Raw genomic sequence first — 20175 nt, forward strand, 5'->3', positions numbered from 1 at the left:
ATAAATTAAAGGGATCTACAAATAGGTAGATACATATGTAGTATCAATCGATAACTTTTGACTTGAATGACATATTTTGGGTATGTACAGAACAATGCTGAATGTTTCTGATTCATAAAGCAATTGTTATTTTTGAGCTTTTTTAAATCCTGAATAGGTAATTACTATAGCACATAGCTACCATACAAGCTGACAGATCAAAATCTGTTCCCCATACGGAAAACTTTTTTATTTGACAAGATATCTTCACGAAATTCGGCATAGATTATTGTGCGAGACAACACTATAATATCCGAGCATACTAGCAGCCAAGCAAACTGACCGATCCAAGTCAGAATAAATTTCTTTTTTTTTACCCTTTTATCCTATAAGACATGCACCTGTGAAGGGTATATAGCTTCGGTGTATCATAAAGTGACCGTTTTTACTTGTTTTAAACTCTCTTAATTTATTTAAGTCAAGTCTGCGAAATTAGGAGGGCTCAAAAATCCACAAATAGTTTGGAAACATTATTAATAATCTTTTCTTGTTTGTTAAAAACATGTGCTGTATTACGGATTATTCGCTGTTTTAGCATCCATATCAGACTTGCTTTGCAATTCTGGTTTGCAAGTTCATCCAAATTCTACGAAGTTTTCTAACCTTGCTAAAATGTATCTTGTCCAAAGATCGTTTATAAGCAACAACTGGATCACCACTGCTTGCTTTGCATCTTCCATCTTCATTTCACAAAAGAAAACTGAAACAATTTGATTTTAATGGTTTTTATTTAATAAATTTTACCTTAAATTCTTGTACATACAACACTGCAAAAATTTTCCGCCGCTTATGACAACAAATTCTGCCAGCTGATCAATAACTTTGAATAATATTTAATTTGAAATAGTACAAATTGTAGTTATGTACCAGCATAAATAGCGGTTTAATAATAGAATTAACAGTTTATAATAAATTAATATGAAACAGCTACAAGGATTTGAATTTTTATTACATTTTTTATTTCTTTACTTTTATTTTCTTTTTTAATATGTATTTGTTCATTGTGTAGTACGATGCACTGAGAATAAATTTTTTAATAATTACAAACTAAAATTATAAATCCGTCAACACACAGTATGTATGTATAAATGTATGTGTATATATATATAAATATATAGGTACATATATATAATTAATTATTTACAAAAATATAACGTTTATAAAATAATCACAAGCAAGTAATTATAATTAATTATTGAAAGTACAACTAAAAATGAATTACCAATTCACATACTAATACATTTTGGTTGGGGGGGGAGGGGAGAAGTGATAATATTTTTACATTTTTATGTATATGAATGAAATAAATAATAAAAAAGTAATAAAAAACCAAATAATTAAGCATTAATTTTATAATCACAATAAATGAAGTCATATACATAATATTGACAAATATATATGTATGTATGTATGCAATAATATTTGTTGCGCTTAAAGCAATAAGAAAATCAACACTAATGAAAGCGTTTTATTGCAACTAACTTAAAAACTAAAAGCTCTTACACTGCGCGTCTACATTTGTATGTATGTGTGTGTATATGTATGTTTGGGTCTTGTGATGAACCGTCTAAGTTGGTGAATAAAAAAGTAAAAACTACACTTTTCGTTAAACGCGACAAGAAGCCAACAAATGTTCAGAATTTTGTGTACATTTCCGATAATGTATGATCTTGTGTTTCCATTAAACTTAGATGTATGTAAATATATGTATGTGTGCATATGTAAGTATTGCATTCATGCCGCTGGCCCCTGAGCGATCTACGAATTCAGTCACTTTTATTAGAATTTAAATTTTTACGACTTCAGCAAACATATTTGAGAGTTCATAGGCGTGTGTGCATATGTGCTACTACATAGCTAGTTATCCTTTTTCGATAGTTTTTTCGGATGAGTGTGTTTTCAATATTGGCATGAATGCATATTTTTTAGATAATACCATGTTTTCATGTTTTAGGTATATGTATATCTTATGTACCTACACTATATGTGATGCTTAAGTGTGTGTGTGTGATTTGCATTAATGAACCGTTATTACAATGTGGGCATATGTTGCATTGGTCGTCAAAAGCGTTTAGAAAATCGTATGTATTATAAACAAAAACTTCTGGTTTAAAGAATTTTTGTACACCAATTTTTTTTCGTTAAATTACACTGGTTACTCGTGCTTATTGGCTTTTGTGCTGACGACCAATGCTACATATTTTCCTATCCATGAAGGTTATAAATTTGTTGTTGTTGAATTTTTTTCTGATTTAAATCTAAAATATTATTATCCTCTGCTAGAATAAACATACAAATAATTCCTGTTGGTTATGTGTTAAATAATCATTATATGCCAGCGTAGGATCGCGCGTCCATATACCATTCCTTGCGGTTGGAGTGGAGTTGTGAAAGAAATACTTGTGATGTCGCCGTTACAGCCGTGACATTCGGTTAGTTGTGATCTATTCGATATCGTGAAATTTCAATAGGGCACGACCGGGTATCTCGGAGGTGCATAGTTTCTGCACGACCTCTGTTGCTTGTTCGCAGGGAAACACCGAATGTGGTATGGGTTCGATCTGAAAATATATAAAAAAATATTCAAATTAACAAATTTTTATTTTTTGAGGATACTATCAAAAATGATATATTTTATAAGTTTTAAGTCGCCTCAAAATGAAGGGTTTAGTTTAGAAGATATTCATGTTGAAGACAGAAAAAAAAAACAATTTTCATTTCATCAATTTTGTAGCTCTTGTAATTTGACTTTACACAGCTCCACTATTCACCTTTGCATGCATCTTTTATTAATCCAAATACATACTTATTTACATACATGCGTGGTTTACATAACCTGTACGATTGTTACATAACCTGTAACAATTATTTCGTTCAGAACTGGAAATGGTGTGCAACAACGACGTAATAATTTCTTTTTGTTTTTGAATTTAATAAATAAAGTTAGGTTAATTCAGTGTACCGACAAATAATGCTTATTAGAAAGGGAGTTCTTAAGAAAATCCATAAAACATTGTGCAAGTTGTACTGGAGGACGTTTCTGTCTCTGTATTATTTAGCTAATTCTCATAAAGCATTCCGAATTTGTATTACAAGTCATCGCATAAGTTCGTACCAGTGTTTTGGTTAGTCTAACGTGACCTTTGGTAAGAAAAATTATCGAAACATCAAGTGCTAAGCTTTTAAGTTTAAATGAAAGTTTCGAAGATCTTTTAGGTCGAAAATGTTTTATCCATATAACCAGAGAGACTAAGGATAATGCCAAAAAATACTACGGACCTAGCTCCATTTAACTTCCCATTCAATTAACTAACCACAACAACAAAGTCAACTAATTCTAATTTTTACTCACCGTTTTGCTAGCCACTAACTGTACTAACTCGTGCAGCTGTTCCACTGTACCGTTTGATATGGGAATAATCTCTTGCTGATATTCGATTGACAAACGTGAAAATTTGGGCATCAATTTCTCAGCCACATCCTCACTCATAAGCACAACGCCGCCCTAAAACAACGCAATAACACACTGTATTTACCGTTACTTAATGAAATTCTACAATTAATTACCTTAGACAGGCAGTGCATTGAACGATGCAGACTGCGAGATGTTGTACCGAAATCGATGACAACATCCACCGGTCCGCCGCACACATCCTTGGTGCGCTCAATCAGTTGTGGCTCATAGAGGCATTCATTCCACTGCACAACGCTGACACTGTTGAATAAAAAAATAAATAAATGATTTTAGCTTGTTTTGCGCAACTTTCTTTAATTCTCGCATTAAATTACTTTTCAATCTCTGTGGCCAAGCGGAAGCCCTCATCCCGCAGACTGGCGACAGTCACGTCCACATAATTGTTGGCGCCAGTCGAGGCAAAGTGGTGTGTTGCGATGCGTACAGCCCACAACGCCAAACCACCGGTACCGACAATAAGTATTTTAAATTTCTTATTTGCCTCCTCAGCTGGACGCTTCTTCGACAATTCTGTAACCACTTCGTATGCCTTGAAGACGGCATTCATGGCCAACAAAGCACCAGTCGGCAATAGAGCAGCAATGCTTAGTGGTAAATTATCTGGAATCGGTACTATATATTTGAGATCGGGTACAACCATTAATTCGGCATAACCGGCTGGTGCCTCATCAAATGGATAAACGACAACACGTTGACCAATACGTAGGCCATAGTTGTTGGCATCTGTGATTTCGGAGCCGAGCGACTCGATAACACCGGCTACCTCATAACCGGCATAAATGGTACCCTCACGTAGACCTTGATGTGCGGGATTTTCACGCATCTGATGTGCAGGTGACGACTGGGCGGGCAAAGTCGGACAATAATCGCTTAAATCTGACGATACGGACGACATGCTGGTAATTGAAGCGGAACGATCGCGACGACGGAAGCACGCACCGGCATAAACAATCTTGATGCGTGCACCCTGTGGCGGTGTGTCTTCGATAGGTACGAAAAAGTTGAAGACACAATTCTTCACCACCGGTCCGGGCGACTCAATTGACACTTGACGACAGAGTTTGTTCATGTTGCGTGGCTTCTCTCTGGGTGGTAGCGACGAGGTATCTGCGGTCGATGCGGCTACAGAGCTGGACTCACTGCAAATAAAAATTAAATATAGTTTTATATTAATTAAATAAGTAGGTAAATTGCTTAGATTATAAAAAGAAGATAAAAAGTATTAAATTTATTTTTAAATTTGCTATGTTGCTATTGGCATTAACAGTTATTTGTTCAGAAGTTGAATTGCAAATAGAAATCACCTGACTTAAGTGGCTCTCTTACGATAATTTTTTAAGAAAGCATTTGTATAGTAAACAATAGGATCTAGAATTGATTGCACTCAGCCTTGTTTTTTTTTATTTAATCGACATGACACTTTATTTGTTAAAAAAATATTATATATTACCTTAGATACCACTTTAAAGCGCTTGACAATCTTATTTCACATAATCGTGAAAAATACTACTAGCAATAAACTTGAATGCTTTAATTGTCCGGATTACGAGTTTGAGTTCAAAATTAAAAAAATATTAAGTTTAATTTAATTAAAAAATAAATTGCATTAAAAATTTAAAAATTTTAACAATGATTTCTTAAAATTAAACAACATTCAATGAAAAAAGTATTTTACAGTTTTTTTCGGTATCTGTTTTTTTTAAAATCATACTTTCCTAGAACAAAAAATGTTTCCTTGAAAAGACTCGCATGTTGTTTTGTTGTTAAGATGCCAGTGATTCTGTATATACGTATGTACATAAATGTATCCATGTATAATATTATATACATATGTACATATATACATACATATATTGTATGTAAGTATAATCTTTGTCAATACAAAGATATGTATGTACATTTGTATGTATGTACTTACTTCTAATGACTTCCGTAATCATTATTCTATTCTAGTTTTAAGCTATTTATATTTCCATTACATTTTTGAAGGCCAAAAACGCTCGTAAAGGGTTTTTAATCTAATTTTACAAGCAACAATTTTTTTTATTTAACAAGTGCCTTCAAAATAACTAAAAACATGCTTACACCTGCAAAATCATGTATGTGCAAAATAAACATGTATGTACATATGTATATATTATTTGGAAGTAAGTGTGTAAATGTAACATATCTATAGCATAAGTATGCGTGACGTACATACGTTATGGGTGTATCGATACATACATACATATGTATGTATGTTTATTTACGACCTTTAATTTACGATTGCATAGATGTATTGATATTCATAGTATACATATATACTATATATATGTTTGTATTTATTTACATATGTATATATGTATATCGTTTTTATTATTATCGAGTTACAAGTGTCATCTAATTGGCAAAGCAATAATACGCGTCATGAAAATTTTAACGATAATTACTTTGATAATGAAAAAACCGACATCTCAAGTTCGCTGCACCCACACACATGATTGACACTATTTATCATATGACACGAACATATGCAATGGTATAAGTGTCACGTTGCGTATGAGTGTTTACGAAAGTGCTTTGTTGTCATCTGTTTAGAATGTGTATGAAAACATGCCGAAAAAATGGCCCTGCAAGATTACAGACATAAGTAAATACCTGCGCATTTTTAAGTGTTACGATAACACGCAAGAATATTTAAAAGTTGGTAATTGAGAATACACACATGCATAGCCAAGTGACTGTATAAGTGCACGCGGTTCATGTGGCCGCCGGCTGCTCACTTTGTTTACTCATTGCTTTTTGCTTTTGTTGCTTTTAAAGGTAAACACAAATCGTTTAACATTTATAAACAGAATTGTTAATAAGCTAGAAAAAAACAAATATGGCATATTTAAAGAATAAATGTGTACTTGGACAATTAAAGAGCGATAGGTAATAAATTTCTCAGTTGCATTCGGAAAATTGCTTATTCTGATTGTTACCATCTGGCACGAATTACGAAATGAGCTTTCAAAAGCATTTGCTGACATCAATTGCTAGTAATGCAAGTATAAAGAAAAAATATACTATGTACATATTTGTACCATACAAGTATGTGTATTGTTTTATATTCCATTGAATACAAACGTTTCTGGACACAGCAACTATAATATAAGTTATTTGTTTTTGTTTTCGAAATGCGCGTGTTATTTATGAAAACATTGTGTTTAGTTTTTGGTAATTAAATATACATATGTATGTACAATAATTTTTTAAATTCATTAATATTTACATTACAAATATAAATATTTTTTTTCATAAATTTTCTCTTATATGTTTTTTTGTTTATTTAAATATTTTTTTTATTTAAAGAAAAATGTATACTCATACATTATTATTTCTTGTGCTTTAATATATGTACATACGTACATGTACATATATGTATATTTTTAACCCTTAAACCCTACAATACAAAATTTATTGTAATATAATGTTTGTTTTGAATATTTAGCTTCATTTTTTTAATAATTTTTTGTAATTTTTATGACGTCACAATATGAATAAGAAAACGTCAACTAAAAATTAATAACTTTTTGGGAAACTGCGTTTGAAACAAATGAATAAAAGAAGTAAAAATAAATATAAGCCTTGTTTTTTTAATTTGATTTTTTAACAAAAAAAATTATTGTAACATATGTATGTATCTATGTACATATGTATTTGTTTTGAATTACTAGCTTTAGAATTTTTTAATTTTTTGGAATTTTATGACATTACTATAGGAAAATGATTTAAAAAATATATGGATATTCGATAACATTTTTTTAATATTTTTTTTGTTGTATCGTTGCAATATTTAGTTTTAAAAATATTTTCTTGGTTGTTGTTTACAAATATTAAAAAAACATAAATTATTGCTATTTAGTTTTTATGAAGCTTTAAATAATTATTTTTATTTAATTTGATTGTCTATTTTATTTATTTATTCGTATTATATTATGTATATTGTTTTTTTATTTTATTTACTTCTTTATTTTTTGTGAAGCTTTAAATAATTATTTTTATTTACTTAATTTAATATTTTATTTTATTTATTTATTTATTCATTTTATTTTATTTTTTTGTTTTTATTTTATTTATATTAATTCTAATACAAATTTAAATGTAAATAAAATTTATTCTTTGAATTTTATATTTTTTTCCAATATACTTATTTTTGTCATAACTTTCATTTTAGTATTTTAATTCATATTAAATTTTAGTTCTTTTAAATTTTATGTATATTTTGTAACAGTTATTTAATAATTTTTTAAGATTTTTTTTATAAAAAATACGTTTTTGCATATTTAAAATTATTTTGAAACCCAATTTTTTTTAGTTAAACTTTATTTTTAATTGCATTTTTGATACAATTTAATTATGTTCTTATTATTAGTTAAATTATTTTAAGTACATACATATATTTATTTAAAGAAGTTTTTTTTAACCATTTCACCATTTTTTCCATATATGTTTTTAAGAAAAAATACTAGTTTGCTTATTTTTTTTTCTTTTTGTTACCCTATCTGGATTATTTAATTTTATTGAATTCGCTCTCATTAAATTATATTTACGGTATGCCACTGCCAGTAGAATGCTTACATAAGTCATAAGTGTCTTATTAAATTAAGTAAGTGATAGGAGATTTGGTTAGTAAGTAGGCATGATTAAGTTGAATGGGCATTTCTATTCTTAGCAGAAATACTATTCTTAGCCATAAGTGTTTTATCAGCTTCTAACGGTAGTTAAGCCATAAATACGAATGTGTCTAGCCAACGGCTTTTAAACACACTCATGACTTTCTATTTCTATTTTTTTTATATGACAGTATACTACACATAAGCATTCATCGAGCGACTAATCACAATCAGTCATTCCAAAAATTTTATGACAGTTGCTATAAATGCAATTCGTATTTATCTAAATTTCTAGTCTGGTACTATTTTTGTTTTTATGAGCCCGCTCTTATCTGCAATAACCCACACGCTCTTGAACCCACTTCAAACAGGATAAACATGCATTAATGTACTTATTGATGAAAAGGGATTTAATGAAAATTTGCAATAAGCCCATGACAATTGCGTCAGCAAATTGGATTTTTATTTATCAAAACAGAAACAGGCACTTATAGCCATTTAATATATAATACATACATATATACATATATGTATATTTGTATATAATATTTAATTAAAACATTTTATTCATGCGATTGTATTGCATACTCCTCTTTTGAGAGCTGTTAGATTTAATCAAATGTTATCTATGCACTCGTTAATTGCAAGTTATCGCATTATATGTGTTTAGATACTTATAGTGAGCATTTGCGGATATTAACAGACCCGCATTGCAATATTTGTTTATTATAATTTTGTATATCTTCCTGATTAGTTGCATTTAATTACTTATGCATGGTAGATGTATATACATACATACATGCATATGTATGTGTTTGTCACACAATTTTCCTTGTCCAATTCAAGGTGATCAATGATCGCAGCAGTAAACATATTTGTTGTTGTTGCGATCAGTAATTGTTCTTTATTGCATTTCTTGCTGGCTCATGAGCATATTAAATAAATTACAATTGACTCGTGACAGACATAATTGTAATGACATAAAATATATGAGTTCCTCTATATGAAAATACATATGTATATAAAAAAACAACAATTTTAATTGACAAGAAATAACCTTTGCTTTGACATATTTATTATGTAAAATAGTATTCGTACTAGGGTGAGGCGAGAATGTTTTAAGTCGAATATAAAAAATATACTACAGAATATATTGCCTACATTTCGGAGCGCTTAGGAAAAAATTATACGAACAAACACTGCAAAGAAAATCACTTATTCGGATATAAACTAAACCCTCTGATAATGCATTAAGTTGGGTTCCGTTATAGAGGCTTCAGCATAGATATTAGAATAAAATATCACCGTTCTGTGAATTTTTTTTTAAATCTTGATTATACATACATACATACATACAATATTTTTCATTTTCATTTGTGCCTGTTTTAAAGTCCAATAATCGACCACCCTATGATTTATATTTATGTATGATATTCTTTAATATTATGATCAATTAGGAAAATTACCATTGCCATTATGTGAACTTTACACTTTTGTTTATTATAAACATAAAAACCAACAATCAAAATGTGATTGGTTAGTTGCGCCAATTTAGAGAATGGAAAAACTATTATTGTTCTTTCTAATATTCTTCTTAAAAAAGACTTTAATAGCAAATGTTTTTAAGAAGCATGCGCGTACATTGATTGAGGTTGTTAAAATGTTGATTAAAGTAATAAAAGAATTAGCTTCTAAAGTAAGCTCTTTGATGACTAGCAACTTTGACTAAATAGATTAAAAAATATATTATATATTTTTTATAAAATATATATATTCTATGTTTTATAAATATATATTTTTTTATTTATGCTTTATTTATTTTTAGTAAAATTTTTATGAAATAAATTACTTTGAGCAAACAGACATATTTTAAAAGTTTAAATCATCTTATTTTATAAAAAACTAAATTTTTAATAATAAAAATTATTTAAAACATGTTTTGAAATTAATTTAAAATATTAAAAGTAATTTAAAAAAAATTAAAACAATTTAAGAAATCAAATGAACTAAAATAACAATAAAACATAAATATAATATAATTTTTGGTTTTAATATTTTCGTAAATATATACATAGGTACATAAAAATTAATTATAAAATATTTGAAGTTATCTTAAAATGTTAGAGTCTTAATTTTTTTTAATTATAAAACTATTTAAAAAAATTCTCAAAGTATTAAAAAAAACAATTTATTTAAAATATTTAATACCTTCGTGAAGATGCAATATATTTAAAAAATTTTAAAAATTATTAAAAAATTTTAAGTTATTTTAAAATATGATGGTTTTTCAAAAATTGTAACTTTGGTAAAATATGAAAAACTATTTTAATTTATTTGAAAAAAGTTCTCAAATTATTAAAAAAAAAAATTCAATTTATTTGAAATATTTAATATCTTTCGGATATTTTACACAATATATTTCATAAAACCTTAAAAATTATTAAACAATTTAAGTTATTTTAAAATATTAGTCTTAATTTCTTTTTGTAATCGTAATTTTGGTAAAATGTTAAAAAATATTTAAAAAAAATAATTATTTAAAATAAATTCTTAAATTTTTTAAAATATTTATTATTTTCGTTAATATAATATAATAACTTCTTAATTTTTTGCGAAAATACATACATATACCCATAAAAGTTAATATTATTATAAACAATTTTAATTTATTTTAAAATATTAAAGTTATAAATACCACAAATTTTTAAAATTTTGAAACTACAAAAATTTTCAAATTATTTTTAAAAAAATTTCACTGTATTTAAAACATTTGATACTTTCCTAAATATACAGATATTTGATGCAATATATTTAATAATTCATTAGCTGTTTTTTTAATTTTAAAACTAAAAAAATCCTCAAATTATTAAAAAAATTTCAATTTATTTAAAATATTTAATATATTCGTAAATATACAGATATTCAATACAATATACTTAAAAATACATTAAAAATTATTTAAAAAAACATTTGATGTTAGTCTTAAATTTTTTTTCAAAAATTTTAACTTTGGTAAAATATTAAAAACCATTTCAAAAAACCTTGAATTATTATAAAAAAAAATTTATATAAGAAAATTCTGGAATTATTTAATTTATTTCAAATTATTTAAATATTTTCCTAAATATAGTGTATTAAATTTGTATCGAGCAAAAGTAATTAAATTAACTATTTTTTATTTTATTACTACTAAAAATATTAACATGAACTTAAAAAATTATACATACGGCTCCAGCGTAAATGTGGGGCGACTGCATATATCAACCGGCATTTTGTATACAATTATTTTACACTTTTATTAAAAAAAATAATTAACCACTAGAAAAACACGTAATTCAACCCTTCAATTAACTAAAGAAATGTTTTGTAATTATTTTGCATAAACGTTTGTGTGCTTGTGGTTCTGCTGTCCATTAGATAAAATTTGCTCTTCACTGGCACTTCACTTTCTTTCTCTGTATGTTGTTTATTATAATGTCCTTTCAGGATAATAAAACACAAATTATGATGCGCACAAAGGACTACTTTGTAATAATTATGGAAGTCTATTATTTAAGAGCGCTAATTTAGGCTGATGCTTTCAGGCGTAGTAATACCATACAACTGAAACTTGCTTGCGCTTATGAGAGCCACAAATGTGGAGTGTGGCAGTACCGTGGTGGCGAACTCGTCATACATCGGCTAAATGTCTGATATATGTATGTACATTTATCTACATACATACATTCATATGTGTTTGTGGAAAGACGTGCAAACTCATAAGCATGTGTCGTACAAACACACTTGTATATGGAAGCTTTTGTAAGTAGCGGGGTTTCCAATAGGCATGGTACGATTTTTAAATATCGTTTCGGCCAGTTTTAATATGTCATGATCTGTAATTTTTTTTTCATTATCTTCAGTAATTTTTACAATTTTTTCATGGAAGACATACTCAAAACGCTTAAAAATTATTCAATTTTATTATCAAAATAATCGTTTTCCAATTGGAACATTTCGTGCGCTCTTGCTATTTTATTTATGGTCGTTATAATCTTTTTTATATAATGTTGAAGTGTCAATAACACAAAGAACTACTCGAAGAAATGAAAATATTGCTGCCTTTTAGGAAAGTGTTGCTTAAGACCGCAATTTGTCGATTCTAAGACGTTCTCAAGTATTGGGACTGTCTCAAAGCACAACCTGGCAGATTTTGAGAAAGGATTTGGGCTTGCATCCATATAAAATTGTTCACACTTAAGAACTGAAGCCTTTGGACCATTATAAACGTCGTGAATTTGCTGTTTTCTCTTGGAACAACTTTGAAACGGCAACGATTTTTTTAAGAAAATCATCTTCTTCGATGAACAACCATTACATTCGCCTAAATTGACAATTTGTGTAGTGGTTTTTGGTCCATACTTCTTTCGAAAAGAAGCTGGTGACACCGTTACTTATAATGGAGAGCGGTATAGATCGATGATAACCACCCTTTTATGGCCGCAATTGGAAGAAGTTGATCTTGACAACTTCTGATTCCAACAAGACGGGTCTACGTGCCACACAGGCCGTGCAACAACCGAATTATTGCGAGAAAAGTTTGAAGATTCGATTATTTTAAGAAATTGTGACATGGAATGGCCTCCAAGAAGTAGTGATTTAACACCAATACACAACTTTTTGTGTAGTTATTTGAAGCAAGTGTTTGAAGTCTTTAGCAATAAATCAGACTCTCTTCTTAGTGGACAAAGTACTCGAAAGTTGGGTTAATTGAATTCGTTTCTGCAAAAGAAGTCGGAAGTCGTGGAGGCCATTTGAATGATGATATATTCCGAACTAAATTGTGTCGATTGTACTTCGCACTTCAAAAAAAAAAAAAACATTTAAATTTCCTTAACAATTAGTGTGTGTGTTTTTTTTAAGAAATCATATCATACTTATTGGAAAACCCTGTACTTCTACCTTCCACGCCGCTTACACATGCGCTTGTTTGCCGTTTTGCTTGCTTTTTGTTACCTTTTGCGCTTTTCCATGTGTGCTTTCGAGAACTTGTACTTGTTTATTTATTTATCTATTGGCCTTTTTATGCATTATTGGTATATATGAAACTCATTGTATCTACATATGTACGTAAGTATGCATATTTTTGTCCATGAAGTACATATCGTCTGTTTATATGTATGTTGTGTAGCTGCATGCGTGTGCTTGTGTTGCAATAAATACTCTTCTCTTGGTATATATGTACATACATAATTGTACGTAGACATGCATGCTTTGGATGATCTTGAGCCAACCCGTCTTCTTTTATAAGTCTTCCCGGTTGTCTGCACATGCACACATTCATATTTACACAGATATGCCAATTCAATCTTATACTGCAGCTCGGTTGCAATGCCAGTTATAATAATAGCATATGCATATGTACATATGTATGTAGGTATACTGCTTTTTCCGATGGCTAAATTGCTGTATTTCCATTGCCTAAGACTGCTCTTCCACAGAAACAAAAATGTATAAAAGTAAAAAATTGCCTAGCGTCACACTTTGACTGATTGCAAGAAAAATTTTTCCTTCTAAACTTTTATATTAATTGCCCTTACTAAATTGATACAATAGGATCAATGGCCTACGATCCTAAATGAGTTTTCTATTGGCTAACAATTAACGCTAGTTGTATGAGAACTAGTTCGATGCGGTTCAAATTCTCTTGTAATATTATATTTTAGTCGGTAATTTATACATATGTACGTACATATGTATGTATGTTTATGTAATTAGGTACATATATGTGGGCCAAACTAAACTGCGTGGAAAGTAGTGAAAATAAAAACGGAAATTTATTTCCCAGATTTGGTGTAGTATATCCCAAAAACATAATTTTTTTTGGTTTGAAGGTCTTCTTTTTTTTTATTAATATTTAATCTATTTTTATCTCATCTTTGCTCAAACAGGTTAGGGCTAGAAGACCAATTTCGCGTATTTAGCACTTAGTTATGCCTAGAGGAGTGAGCATAATTTTGAAAATGTCGGGATCGTTTCGTAAATCACCGTTTTATTTAAAGGGGCTGTGCTATAGTTTCACCCGAAACGAGTCACCCTTAATGGATTTCGTGATTTATAAAACGTTTTAAACACATTTTGAGTTGCTTGATAGAATTTTTTTTATTTATCTGCCAAAAAATTCTTAAAAAAATATTTTTTTTTAACTTAATTTAATATTTTTTAAATTTATTAGCTTTTTTTTAATTAATTTATTATTATTATTTAATGTAATTAAATATTTTTTTAAATTTATTTTAATATTTTTTAATATTTATTTTAATATTTTTTAAAATTAATTTAAACTTTTTATTTTTTCATTTATCTGCCAAAAATGTTTAAAAACATATTTTTTAACTTAACTTAATATATATCTTTTTACCTTAATTGACCATTTTTTTTAATTTAGCTTAATATATTTATTTTAAATTTATTTTAATAATTTTTTTTAATGTTTTTAAATATTTTTTGTTTAAATTTATCAATTATCTGCCAAAAATGTTTAAAAACATATTTTTTTAACTTAATTTAATATTTTTTTTTGTAAATTTAATTTAACATTTTTTGTTTTTTAAATTAAATATATTTTTTAATTTAATTTAAGATTTTTTTAAATTAAATCATTCTCAAGTCTAAATATAGAAAAAAACAAAAGATTCAGAAAAGTCCAAGTTTTACGTGTCAAAATCGGTTAATCTCGATTTTCGACAAGACTACGCGTCCTGTGGAACAATTTTTACAGCTAAGTTGTAGATAATGACAAGATTTACAATTTTTGTGTAATCAACTTTTTCACATAACCTCAAAATTTGTGCGAAAAATTCAAATAACCAATTTTTTTTGGCGAAATTTGAACTGAGCTAATCTTTTTATATGCCAAAATCGCAACTTTCAATCCGCGTCTGCAATCTTCTCCAGGCAGCAAAAACTAAATCAGACTTCTAGAAACTAGAAATAACCGATTCCTGAAAGCTTTCTATTGAATATAAAAAATGCAGTACTCCTTAGTGTTCAAAGTTTAGTGTTAATTGTAACATAAATATTTGTGTAAATGGTGTTTAAATCAACATTTATGGGAACTCAAATCTCACATTTTAGTTGTAGTTTTTATTAGTAGACTTATGGGATTTCACATTTTTTTGTTTTTAATTTCAAAAAATTTCCAACTGTAGTTTTCCAAACATTTATACATATGTATGTAATTACTATATCCACATTATCCGCTATTATTTAATTCTACATCTGGGGTTTCGAAACTACAATTTACATTTGGTGAAAGGTTAAATAATTAATTGACAATGCAACAATAAATCAATTAAACATTCAGCTTCTAAATAGCAAAATGCAACTGGTTTAAATTGTCTAAAAAAAATTGCCTTCCTTTACATACAAACATATCATGTATGTATACACCTAAGTATGTGTATACATACTTAAGTATATGCTTGCCGGTGCTTATTACGAGCATGTAATCGCTTAGGGATATTATACTACTAGACTTTATTGCTTATGTCATTAAATTTTAGAAAGTCATTTTCATTTCGTTAACATTGTTATTTATACACAACAATTATAAATAGAAATATGTACAAATGTAAGTGCAAGTGTATACATAAACATTCTATGTGATGTTATGAATGTGAGAATAATCCTACAATGAAATCAATTATTTGCGGCTATAAATATTTAACTACCCATTATATTATATTTATGGCAATCAACTACATATGTATATATGTAAATACATATGTATGTACATGCAAGATTATATACTTTAATGCTAATGAAGAAGGTTTACGAGCTTGACAGAGAAGTAAATGATATGCCAATTTTCCGAGCTACTTTTGTAGGTAAAACGTTCATGATCCGGAAATGTGTTAAGGATCTGTTGAGAGTCGCCAAAGATTTACTTAAGTTCCTAAAAACGGTTAAATACTACTAGAAAATTCAATGTCAGAGTAAATTTTGTCAAGACCCATCAACTATTGTTGATTACATTACATCAATAAAACTTTTATTTTAAATTATTCTTTTGGTTCAAAATAGACCTCGGTATCTGAGTATTCTTCTCAGCGAGAATTGTTGTGAGATTTGTGAACAGGAAAAATCAATGGGGGTCGCATTCCTATTCCGCATCAACTGCAATCTGGTGTATGACAACAGTGGTTGATAGATCTCAACAAAATTTCCTTTGACCTTGACTTTTCTAGTACTTTCTTTTGGGCATTTTCAACCTAATCCTATTGTATTTTGTTGCTATCGTTTTGATAGTCAAATCCATTATTCATAAACGATTTGTCCGATAGGTTTCTTTTATGTTTTTATACAGTATCGACCTCAACGGCAAACTTTATAAAACGAATATAAAAAAATATTTTGTGTGTTTTTTTTAAGTTTCGTGCGTCACTTTAAATGCTCACGGACCAATTATCCGACAGCTGTGAAATTTGCTGAACTTTTAAAGATTAGGCTTAACATGCAAATCAAATTTTAGTGCCCCTTTCAAAGAACCGATATGAATTTTGCGGCTTGCTTGCTTTAAAAAATGCTTTTACGTATGTATATTACCATGTCCGTACAAAAAAGGTCCGTTAAAGTGTATAATATTGAATGGGTATCAATCTAATAGGTATTATTCATTAAATAGAGTTGAAATAACTTTTTCATTAAAACAAACATATTGCTTAATTCAGTATTGATCAAAAACGGTATCATATTTTCAAAGAATAACAGGATAATTTAAAAATAAAGATACCTATTCCGGTTCGAAATTTTTCCAAAGAAAAAACGATCATAGAAACTCGTTCTTCAAGTTCTGATTTTACAGCCTGAGGATACTTCAACAAATCAGAGCAAACAGAGAATGCTTCAAAAGCAGTCTGGGTCTCGTAATTGTATTAATACAGATTTGTATATGATTATGTATATAGATTTGTATGATCTTTTCAAGTTTACTAATTTTTACTATTTCACAGAAACTTCTTTTAATGCTACAACAGTATTTCACACCCAGAATTGGATATCGGACTTCCTACTAAACGAGGTTATGTTGTACTATAACTGTTTTAAAGGTTGACATCGGTTTAATTTCGGTATGCAATCTCTAATAATGTTAAATATTACCGCTATCTGCTGATTTTTTATTATAAAAATTCTGGTTATTAATTTTAAAATACTAGAATCTGCAGATGGTTCTTTCGTTTAGGCATTTTTTCGGCCAAAAATAATTTTGAAACTTCTATATCTTCGCTATTTTAATATTTTTGTACTGGCGAGTGGCAACAAGCGCACTTGCCTTCGACAGCTGCCAAAGTATTACGTATATTCATTATTATAGCCAAAAATAATGCAAATCAACACAAGCAATTGTTGACTTAAAGAATACTAGGCATAGTTTCTTTATACCCTTAACAGGGTAAGTTAGGTTTGCCACGAAGTTTGTTTGAAGGAAACGACAGAGTTCCTATAAAATATAGATATAAAAGATCAGCGAGACATGCTGTGTCGATATAACCATGCCCGTCTGTCTGTATACAAGTAATAGGTTGTCAAGAAAGTTTTGCGGTATTTTCGGTAGTTGGCGCTGAAAGCGCGTAGTTCTAGTTTTATTCGTCGCATCGGGTCATGCTATACCTTTGTGGAAAGCTCATTTCACGCGCTAACACGAGTTTGATTGCTTGTCGTTTCTTTTAAGTCGTTCGTGAGTTATAGCGCCGCAAACATGGAGCAAAATAAAGAGAAAATACGGCTATTTTACAGTTTTATACGAACCAATGCCGATCTGAAATTTTACATCCGTGCGTTTCTCACTACAAAGTTACTCATTTGTCGGAACGGCCGATATCGAACCATAATAACATACAAACTGAACGATGGCAATAAAGTACTTGTATGGTAAGCATTTTGAATTGAAGACATATCTTCAAGAAATTTTGGCATGTATTATTGCCTAAGGCAAAGATACAATATCCGAAGAAATGGTACAGATCGGAACACTATAGCATATAGTTGCCATATAAAATAATAAAGTGCTTGTAAGGAATCTTTTGTATTTGTGAAGGGTATTATAGTTTCGACGCAACCAAAGTTAACGTTTTTTCTTATTTTTATCTAATTTTTATTTTCTGTTTCTCAAATTCAACCAAAACGCGCCAACCGAAATTGAGAGCATTTTAATTTTACCGCTTATTGACAAACTGACCACGCACAAAGCATTGCCGTCTATCCCAAAGTAATCGTGATATTTCTTATTTTAACTTTTTTTTTTGGTTCAATGCCTACTATTAGACCATTTGACGTTGCTGTTGTTGTTATGCTGATGACGTTGAGGCTTGCTAATCGCGTGAGCAATACATTTCTCACGTAGCGCAGCCAAAATGAGCCGACTGAAGCACACCGCTATCACATGCCAACCAAAGCCAAAAAAACACATTTGCATACATATACTTTATGTAGGTATGTATGTGTGAGTGTTTGTCGCTTTCCAACTGTATGTAGATTTGTATTTTTTATACGCAAGCTGTTGTACTTTGGAACGCGTTGCATTTTCTATAAATATAAAAATGCAAATTCTAAGCATACATGTATATACATATGTATGTACTTGTTTGTATATTTATAGCCATATGTAGGTTTGTTGTGGGTGATGCTGCTTGTCAGGGTTAGCGAGTGCATAGTATATGCAAAGGCCGCGATTAGCAACTAGAACGCTAATTACATTCGCACATATACTTACATACATATGTACATATGTTAATATGCGGATGTGTATGTGTGTATGTAATATTGTATATGTATGTGATTGAATTAATTAGCACAATTGACTCATTGTGCGGCAAAGTACAAATATTGGAGCGGCAGCCGGACTGGCTACACTATTAGTAGCGGCAAAACATAAACAAAATAGAATTTAGCGCTCAAAGGTAAATTGAGAAAAAGAGAAACAAAAAATAAAAATAAAAGCATTTTACGAAACGATCGTCATAAACAATTACATTGTATTTATGTATGTACAGAAGTGCATAACACATACATACAAACGTATTTACATAACGAATAGATACACTCGCCTGCACATAAGTACATACATACATGCATATGTATGTATACATACATACATATACATATGTACGTTTATATTGCGCGCTGAACAGTAAAGGGAAACCGGCGAGAGAGCCACGCAGTTAGCCTGCCATATGCTAGATGGAACACAGCTGAGATATAGTACTTATAAACAAAAGAAAATTAAACGAAAAACAAAAAGTTTAAAAAACAAGTAGGTGAGTTTGTTGCGCTTCAGTCAGCCGATCGCGGCGTGATCGTCACGCATTGCAACGTGATCAGCACAATTTATGCCAGCATTTTGCCCATTTTTTGTTTTTCCTTTTTTGCTTTTTGGTTTTAATGTGTATATGTGTGCGTGTGTTTCGTTTTGTGCTGGATTTGTGGTTTTTGATTTTTTGAATATCAACATTGTTGCTCTGCTTTACAGCAAACTTTTTCGCAAAACAAAACCAAAAATCAAAAACCTCTCAACGACAGCGTGATATTGCTTGGACGCTTCTGTTGTTTGTCGCTGTCATCTTCGTTTCGCTTTTGACTGCATTTACGGCTTAGTTGTTTAGTTGCGCATGCGTGATTCTTTCTTTTCATTGCATTTGCGTCGCTTACTCGCATACACACATACAAAACATTCATATGTGAATAGTTGGAAATTTCCGTTGAGGAAAGCAGCGATAGCAACAGCGGATTTTTAAGTGTGTTAAAACGTTAATTGCTATTTGATTTCTTTAGTTGTCATACCCTTTTGAGCGGTAATGGTAAACGAGTATTTTAATTTTTTATACCCTGAACACGAAGTTTGTAACACCCAGAAGAAAAAGTCGGAGACAACATAAAGTACATTGTGACAAAAAAGCACCAAGAAATTATAATGAAACTCGCCGGGTAAATGATATTTGAAACAAGTAAGGAAGCGCTAAGTTCGGTTGCAACCGAACATTTTAT

At 29.5% G+C, this 20175-nt stretch overlaps 1 protein-coding gene across 3 annotated transcripts in view; it reads right to left on the reverse strand.

Moving 5' to 3' along the window:
• Nucleotides 1–1574: 1574 nt before the first annotated feature.
• Nucleotides 1575–20175, reverse strand: part of LOC120770480 — a 30367-nt gene continuing 11766 nt past the window's right edge. For 2 of the 3 annotated variants that reach the window (XM_040097988.1, XM_040097987.1), the window contains 4 exons: nt 3829–4653; nt 3607–3754; nt 3392–3544; nt 1575–2600 (listed from right to left, as the gene is read on the reverse strand). In XM_040097988.1, the coding sequence (XP_039953922.1) occupies nt 2484–2600; nt 3392–3544; nt 3607–3754; nt 3829–4583 (1173 nt within the window). In that variant the 5' untranslated portion in view covers nt 4584–4653 and the 3' untranslated portion in view covers nt 1575–2483. Of the gene's footprint in view, nt 2601–3391; nt 3545–3606; nt 3755–3828; nt 4654–11378; nt 11768–20175 lie in introns of those variants that run through there. The other variant, XM_040097986.1, reaches the window with a different exon arrangement.

Source organism: Bactrocera tryoni, chromosome 3, assembly GCF_016617805.1.
Source record: "Bactrocera tryoni isolate S06 chromosome 3, CSIRO_BtryS06_freeze2, whole genome shotgun sequence".
In the NCBI taxonomy this organism is placed as follows: Eukaryota; Metazoa; Arthropoda; class Insecta; order Diptera; family Tephritidae; genus Bactrocera; species Bactrocera tryoni.